Raw genomic sequence first — 9,220 nt, forward strand, 5'->3', positions numbered from 1 at the left:
AAAAACGTTTGTTTTGTTTTTTTTTTCCTCAGACCACACTCAAATCAGGGTATTGAAAAAAAACGGGAAATTTATGCAAAAAAACAAAAAACAAAAACCCCAAAACTGTTATTACACACAAAGTGATCCAGGCATGTCTGTATGTAGCACACGAGGCTGACCATCTAGCCACCAGCACATAATGAGGGATTCATGACGAGGGATTCACCAACGCAACGTCCGGCCACGATGACCTCTTGACCTCCATGGTGTGCTCATCTGTACCGCCGATCACAACTGCACTGCTCCACAAAACACGTTAAGGGGAGGGAGGCGACCACCAAATATCCAACATCATGGGCGTCCAGGTAGCGTAGTGGTCTATTCCGTTGCCTACTAACATGGGGGTCGGCGGTTTGAATCCCCGTGTTACCTCCGGCTTGGTTGGGCGTCCCTACAGACACAATTGGCCGTGTCTGCAGGTGGGAAGCCGGATGTTGGTATGTGTTCTGGTTGCTGTATTAGCACCTCCTCTGGTCGGTCGGGGCACCTGTTTGGGAGGAGGGGGAACTGGGGGAATAGCGTGATCCTTCCACGTGCTACATCCCCCTGGAAAAACGCCTCACTGTCAGGTGAAAAGAAGCGGCTGGCGGAGAGGAGATGTGTGGTAGTCTGCAGCCCTCCCCGGATCGGCAGAGGGGGTGGAGCAGCGTCCGGGACGGCTCAGAAGAGTGGCGTAATTGGCTGCGTACAACTGGGGAGAAAAGGGAGGCAAGTCCCCCCCCCCCCCAAAAAAAAACAAACAAAAAAATCCAACATCATACCGTTTCTGTTCATATTGTATTATTCAATGGATGAACAACTCTTCTTCATTAAGGACATTTCAAAGGAGAAGAAGCTTCCATCACCCGACAAAAAAATGAAATGAATCTTAATTGTTTTACTCATTCTTGAGCTCTCGGCTCAGCAGCGAGTATCAGAAATGGAATGTATTGTGACTGTCGCCTCAGAGAAATGCAGTATCGTGGTCACCACCGGCAATGGAAGAATCCGTTCACCCACTATTTCACCAGGTGAACAGTACCTGCTCATCTGGTGGTGTTTTGCACAAATGTCCTGCTCGTTCACTTAAGGACACGGCTGCTTCCTTTTTGTGGGGAATCATCACACTTCCAGTGGGCAGTTTTGACGCTGGATCTTGGATCTCGGATCTTGGTTTGCTTTCATGAGGACATTCTGTTCTGTCATTTATTGAACCACCACGAAGACAGAAACCAAATGTTCAAGTGAAATACTTTCCTACAGACCACTAACAGTTGCACTTTTGCACTCTTAAGTGTGTCAACTCATTCAAAAATACTCTTTTTTTTTAAAGAAAAAAATATAAACACATTTTACAAACGTGTAGTACTAGGAAGCATACTGTAGCATGGCAGATATCCTCACAATGCTGCTGAGACTTATTATTCTCTCTCTGCCTTCCTCTCTTTGTGTTTCTCTCTTTTAGTCTATCTCACTCTTTCACGTCACGCAACACAACTTTTATAATGATGAAAGTCACCATAACGATCTCTTGTCCGTTAAAGATAATCAATATTGCGAGGCCAAATGAGGATGGAGCATACATCGCCGAGAGAACTTGGCCGGGTGTTTGAAATGTGGGAATGCTTATTCAGAGTTTGCCTTTACTTTCCCTCCACTTAATACTATTTATTTTGCTATTCCTGACCCAAAGCCAAGCGTAATCCTTCCCTAGTCTTCCCTAGACTGTAATGATGTACAAGTATTGGGAATGGCATGAGTGCATGTCATCGTTGTCTCCTAGGGCTTTGTGGTGGGATAAGAAATGGCACATAGAGTAGAGCGGCTCTGAAATTGTATCTCTACAAGACAGGTTGGCTGCGAAAGCCTTCAGATGGACTAAAACGAAGCCAGAGGGAAGCGTGTTAAAGCTGGAGGACGGCTGAAGTGTTTCCATTTTCTCGTTGGAAACGTGCAGCGTATGCAGGGCTGTGTATTGATATAGACACTGTGCATGGCAGGTCTGTATGGAAAAATTATGGAAAAATAAGAGTTATTGTCTATTATGTTACAAAGCAGAGTCTATATCAATGATTAACAGATATATGGAAATCTATATAATGAAGATGATGATGTATATTTTTTTATATATAGCGCCTGAAGATATTTTGTGGTAGTACTGGTATCAGTGTGGGTTTAATCAACCAAGTATAAGGACTTCTAAATGGTTATCACATACCAATATTTCAAATGATAGATCAATATGAATTGGAGCGGGACAGCACGAAAAGATAAAGAACCCAATATTTATCGCATGCACATGTGTGTACATATGTTAAAGAGTCAAATTCACACAACCCTGCTCTTTTCAAACACTAAAGTGGAGCTTTTCTTATGTGATGATCTGCTGGGAGGTCTCAACTTGCATTTGGGGCTCAATTTTGAAGGAAACTGTCTTCTCTCCATTTTGACTGATCTTTCATTTGACTGTATTATATACCACCATATCACGGTCACTGGTTACTGCGTTCATTGTTAGCTTATCATAGCATGACATGGGTCAAGTTGCAAGTCCTAGGCTGGACCGCAGCAGGTGCAAATTACAATAATATCCAAACCTCGACGTTTCATTCAAACCTTAATGCAAAGCTGATCAACACCTTTAAAACGAGTGTCTGATTAAAAGCAACACCGCTTCAGTATTCGATTCGCAAATTGGTGTCAAACTACCTTATGAGATTATTTTGTAATGCATCACCCTGCAGATTGAGAGATTTAGTGGGACGGTCTGCACTGTGTGTATTTCCTCAAGTCACTAACCTAAAGGAAAGGAGCGTGTCATCGAGTGAACAAGTTAAATTTGGCCTGCTGCATTTCATTCACAGCACATATTACCTAATGTTACTTTATCACAACGTATTCCTCACAGGTAAACCACAACAACAACAACAACAACAACAACAACAAGCACATACGTTGCAACCCAAACTGACCCGCTCACAGGAAGCACCGTGTGCCTCCTGACCTTCTCTTATCTCCTGTATCTCACCTCTCTTCCTAACCACATAACCATCTTCTGTGTACATATAGAAAACACTTCACAGTATAACAGAGTGACACTGTCTTTAATTCAGACAAAACTATCCATTACAGATGTAGCCACTGTGACTAGACCAAAGCAGCGTAACACTTTCATTTTCTAATTTTTTTCCCCCTCTTCCGTTGTGTGCATATTTTCGTTTCCTAATGTTTTGTCCTCATTAATCCATCGGGTCTGTAGTTTGTCTATGTATATTTTTATGTGTAAATTTGTTGTACAAATGACTGTGTTTTTAATTAAAGAACAAACTGTCACACCTCAGCAGGGTATTGACTTCGTCCTCTGTCGGCGTAGAGACATAATAAGGCTTTCAAACATATCACTCTGGGAGTCCGGGTAGCGTAGCCGTCTATTCAGTTGCCTACCACCACGGGGATCACCAGTTCGAATCCCCGTGTTACCTCCGGCTTGGTCGGGCGTCCCTACAGACACATTTGGTCGTGTCTGCGGGTGGGAAGCCGGATGTGGGTATGTGTCTTGGTCGCTGCACTAGCGCCTCCTCTGGTCGGTCGGGCGCCTGTTGGGGGGGGGACGGGGGGAATAGCGTGATCCTCCCACGCGCTACGCCCCCCGGTGAAACTTCACTGTCAGGTGAAAAGCGGCTAGCGACTCCACACGTATCAGAGGAGGCATGTGGTAGTCTGCAGCCCTCCCCGGATCGGCAGAGGGGGTGGAGCAGCGACCGGGACGGCTCGGAAGAGTGGGGGTAATTGGCCAATTACAATTGGGGAGATAAAGGGGGGAAATAAAAAAAAATCCCTTTTGAAATCATTTGTTTTAAGGCACTGCCATGCTGTGTGTTGCGGGTGTTCGGGGCAGCAGCCGTTCTCAAAACGAAGACCCCGTCTGTACCGTTTTCCAGCCAGCACTTTATCCAGAGTTTCTCTGCCCTACTCTGGTTTGAGTTGTGCCACTGCATTTCTCATTGACATGTTTTTCCAAACCCTTCACATGTCTGCCCAAGCTCGGTCTGCAGCATGGTGTAATTAAGCCTCTAAAGTGGCGGATTGCTCCAGAACGCAAGAACTAATGCCAAAAAAATACAGCACAAAAATACTGAGCAGCAATTTGTAATAATCCCCCCTAGACGTCCACTAAACCTAAACTATCAGTTTTGACATAATACTGGGGTTTAATCTGGGTAGAAATCTATAAATCTCGTAAAGCAGGCAGGGGGTAAACCCCCTCTGGCAGCCCTGCAGGGCTGGTGGGCTGAGATGCTCCCCCTAGGAAGTGTACGTAGACTGCTGGCTCCACCACCTAGACAGTCATTTGGGGTTAGTGCAAGGTTGCCACGTGTTGATTAGCGGTGCAGTAAAATCCAACCCGGTGGAATTTATACCCTACACCATCTCCATGCTGCCATCACTACTACCATAAAAGATCCCCCAAGAAATAAAATGTTAATTACATCTTGTCTGAGTAACGTGCAAGTTAATGCTCATCAGGAAATTTCAAAATATTGTGCAAAAGGAAAAAAAACAATATAAAAGTCATGCAATTTAAACATTTATACATAAGCAATGTATTACCTAACGTTTCAGTATAACAACAGGGGTAATATGACAGTCTTGATCTAGCAGAAATAAAGATAACAGCTGAAAGACAACTGTCAATCTTACAGAACTGCTCCATCACCACATTTATCATTTTTTTTATCATATTTCTTCGTGGCTGCAACGGTCAACTCTTCAATGGGCTCCTCTAATCCGCAAACTCATCGGTGCATTACGAGAGAGCATTCATTTCTCTCCACTGTGACAGGAGCTCTCCCCATCTAATATCCCCTGTTTGGAGAGAATCCTCCGGCTCCGCTATCGCAGGAATCAAAGATGATGAAACCACCCCTCAGTCTTGTTCCCAGTCGCCCTTCATGCCTGGTCTGCAGTCTGGCTGTAGGCCTGGCTGACAAGGTTAGTCAGCGGAGCCGCTGGAGCTCGTGGGGGCAGTGGTGGGGACCTTGGGGACCTTGACTGTAAAAATCATCGGGTCTTTGGCCTTGTTGCTAAATGCACGTCGTATCACGTCCACTGCATGCTGATGAGTCGCTCCTTGCAGAGACTCACCGTCCACAGAAACCAGCTCATACCCTGCCTGTGTGAGAAAAGACACATACCCACGTGCGCGCGCGCACACACACACACACACACACACACACACACACACACGCACACGGACCATGTAAGGTTATGGGGATAACATCAGGATTTATTACTATTATTATTTACGAGATAAAGTGCAGCAGATTTGTGTGCAAATAAAGTTGAAAAAAGTAAAGCTGCTCTTCCATTTAGTACTATATAAAACAGTAACTCCTCTGACTTCTCACTTTCCCCTCATCTATCTTTTTTCATCCAACCCTCCTTCTCCTTTCCGAACAACAGCATGAACAGTTTCCATAAATCTGCAGTGACTCTGCCCCTTAGCAGGAGTCTGATTTATGCCAGAGAGAATCGGGGCTCACCCATTACTTTAATATAGCCATACTGAAGGCCGTTACTAGTACACATTTAAAGCTTCCCCTTCAGCACAAGGTTCTTAGAAAAAAAGTACAAACATGCAAAGACATACACACGCACACGCAAGTACGCACGCACACAGTAGTGGACCACGTGCCGACCGTTTCCTGCATGATGAGGTTAGTGTGGGGCGAATCTTTGTAACCCAGAGGAGAGGAACTTCCTCTGATGTCATCAGCGCTTACTGAGGATGCACCTGCTGTACACTCTCAATCTCAGTGAAGGTTAGCGGCAACACACGGACACAGCTTTACACAAGGCCCATGGGCTTGGGCATTGTTACCAAACCTCCCCCAACTGTGTCCCTTTTCCTTTTGTCTTCCATTAATTACATTACACGACACATTCATTACACAGCTATAGACAGTCTGTAGACATGCCATAACTGATCCAGTATGGGCCATAAAGGTTTTAGTAATATATTATGATCCACCTCGCAGGCTGATAATTCTTGTGTTTGGCCTACTTCTCATCTTGACTTAGTATTCAGCTCTCCAGATGTGGTATGGTGTAATCATCAAGCACACAGCAACGGCAGACATTCGTGGAGGCAAGAAACCAGACACAAGAGTCATCAGCCTGCAAGGTGGAATCACAACATATGAATGAAACTTTAAGGACTCATACTGGCTCAGTTATGGCGGTGTTTCCCAACCGGGGGTATGCGTACCCCTAGTGGTACGTGGGTGGTCCCCAAGGGGTATGTGAAAAGATTTTAAAATTGAGAGAAAAAAGACATTTAACAATGTACAGGAAAACTGTAACCGAATAATGTATAATCTGTAATAATGTAACCTAAATTGGGAAAATTAAAATTAAGTAATAATTTGCTAGCTATATCATTATTGGCTATACTTTTTCGTAATGCGCGACAGTTTCCCACCGGACTTTGTCAGTCGTCACTCCGCTCACGAGCGCATACTGGCACGCTGTTTTTCTTGCTAGCTAGCAAAATATCAAGCCTCTTTCAAAGTTTCAGTTAACATTATAGATAAATGGCTGAGTCGAGCGGGTTCATACAGCAACAACAGCACAGCTGATACTGCGGAATCGGGGGAACCCGTTCAGAAGAAAAAGAAAACAGAGAAGGTAAAGCATCGTCAGTTTGGTGAACAATACGTGCTCTCTGGATTTACTGCCACAGCTACAGAGCCGCCGCAGCAAATGTGTTCCCTCTGTGGCGACGTATACTTTCGAAGAATAGTGTGGGGGTTGAAGCTCAACGATTGCCTGGACTTAACTCGTGTACGTTAACTTGAAAAAGATCAAACTCCCACAGGACTCCGATGTAAGAAAGGATAAACCTAGTATTTAATTCCACAGTTTGCAGTATCTTCTTACAGGGGCAAGAGGTGACTAGGCGTAAGTGCTTCCAGATCATTTGGATCACTGGACGCCTTGGTTATAGGTCGACTGTTGATGATGGCCTCTGACTCACATAACAGGGTGTGTAGGTCCTCCTCGTCGAGTGTCTGTAGCTTAAGGGTGGTGCTCAGGATCTTTCTTACAGACCTGATCAACCTCTCCCAGACTCCTCCGTGGTGGGAGCCAGTGGCAGGATTAAACCTCCACTGGATGCCACTCTGATGTAGAATGTTCTCAATCTTTGAGCTATTCCACTCTCCAATGGCTCTCTTCAGCTCACACTGGGCTCCAGTGAAGTTTGTTCCATTGCCTGAGCGGAGGATTTTTACCTGGCCTCTTCTAGCCATGAAACAATGAAGAGCATTTATGAAGGAGTCCATATCCAGTGAAGACGCTACCTCTAATTGTATTGCACAGATTGTCAGGCATGTAAAAATGATGCTGTACCTTTTCATCATACTTCTTCCACGTTTTACTTCAAACGGGCCGAAGTAGTCCACTCCAGTGTTGGTAAATGGAGACTCGTTTGGCAGGACTGTCTCGAGGTAGGTAGCCATCTGTTGTTGCCCTGGAGCTCCATCTGAGCGTCGACAAACATGACACTTGGATAGGATTCTCCTGTTGGGCGCTTTGTCTGGTATGATGATCTTGAACCTGAAGCCGTCGTACACCAGTGAACTCCCAAAGCTCTCTCTATGGGAAGTGCATCTCGATCCAGGTCAAGGTAACATCTGTTGCCCTCTCCTCTTCTGGGATAGCAGACAGCATGGCCTTGCTGTTGCTTACCCAATTGATGAGTCTGAATCCGCTCTTTCCACATACAGCTCGCAAGCTGTGGTACAACACTGCCTCTTCTTCTGAGTGGACTGATTTAAGACAGTCATCCACGTAGAAGTTGTGCAGCACCACGTCAACTGCTTGGACGTTGGCTTGATCTCTGCTGTCATCGGCACATTGCCGCAGGGCGAAGCTGGCACAGCTCGAAGATGAGGCTGCACCAAACAAGTGCACCACCCTCTTGTACTCCTCCATCTCCTGACTGATGTCTCCTGATGTCCACCAGAGGAACCGGAGAAGGTCAGAGTATTCATTTGGCACCTTAACCTGGAGGAACATCGCTTCCACGTCGACCATCATTGCCACTTCCTCTTGCCTGAACCTGGTGATGACACCAAGGAGAGTGCCAGTGAGATTTAGTCCCTGTAGAAGCTGGTCATTCAGAGTGGTGCCCTGGTAAGATGCTCCGCAATTAAAGACCACTCTGATCTTCTGCTTCTTGGGGTGATAAACCCCGTGATATGACAGGTACCAAACTCTACCATCATCATGGCTGAGGTCTTTGCTGGGTACCTTCATGGCATAGCCCTTATCAATGATGCCCCCCATGAACGTTGAGTACTCTGCATGGAATGTTGGATTCTTCACAAACTCACAAAAAGTCTATAAACAATGGCTATTATAAGTAATATGATTAGTTATGGTTGAATATGATTAAAGTGTCACATTAATTGGGGAGATTGAGTCTTATTTCTTTATAAAAAGGTATAATTAAATTAATGATATATATACTAAATAAAATACTGTATATGTATATATTAAGTATATACATTAATGATATATCCTGGTGATCACCACAATTGATTGCGTAGTAGGGGGTACTTTAGGTTGGCTTGAAATGCTTTGGGGGTACAGTACTCAAAAAAGGTTGGGAACCACTGGGATATGGCATATCTACAGACTGTCTACAGCTGTGTAACAAATGTGTCGTGTAATGTCTCCTGTAATGTAATTAATGTAAATCATTACCCAGTAATTAGATAGAGATAAATGTTTCCCTAATTGTACTTTATCTCAATTGATTCATAGTCTCGGGGCAATGAGGAGAGATATTTAGAGTGGTATGGACCATGGTGCCATCAGCCCAGGCTTTGTGCTTTGTTGCAGCCCATCAAGACGGTGTTGCCGAATTGTGCCACGGCTGATCACCAACACTACACTTCAGCCTCCCATGAGAACAGCGTCAAAAGATTTAGATCCATTTAACTAAAGTGGAGATTATAAAGTGCTTTTTTTCCTCCATTTTTGAAAAGTAATTTATTTTTTGTTGAATTAAATAGATCAAGACCTAATCTGCTCCATCCTCTATGTGACCATTTATGGAGCACATTTATGAGGCTTCCTTTCTCTAGCCAATGGGCATCGTCATCCAAAAATAACATGCCTAGTAAAATTACTC

At 44.6% G+C, this 9,220-nt stretch overlaps 1 protein-coding gene across 1 annotated transcript in view; it reads right to left on the minus strand.

Moving 5' to 3' along the window:
• Positions 1-4,963: 4,963 nt before the first annotated feature.
• Positions 4,964-9,220, minus strand: part of LOC130122515 (PDZ domain-containing protein 7-like) — a 15,794-nt gene continuing 11,537 nt past the window's right edge. The window contains 5 exon segments of the mRNA XM_056291447.1: positions 4,964-5,194; positions 6,640-6,661; positions 6,961-7,323; positions 7,432-7,677; positions 7,826-8,384. Of these exon segments, the coding sequence (XP_056147422.1) occupies positions 5,015-5,194; positions 6,640-6,661; positions 6,961-7,323; positions 7,432-7,677; positions 7,826-8,384 (1,370 nt within the window). The 3' untranslated portion in view covers positions 4,964-5,014.

The sequence above is a fragment of the Lampris incognitus genome, chromosome 13 (genome assembly GCF_029633865.1).
Source record: "Lampris incognitus isolate fLamInc1 chromosome 13, fLamInc1.hap2, whole genome shotgun sequence".
Classification (NCBI taxonomy): Eukaryota; Metazoa; Chordata; class Actinopteri; order Lampriformes; family Lampridae; genus Lampris; species Lampris incognitus.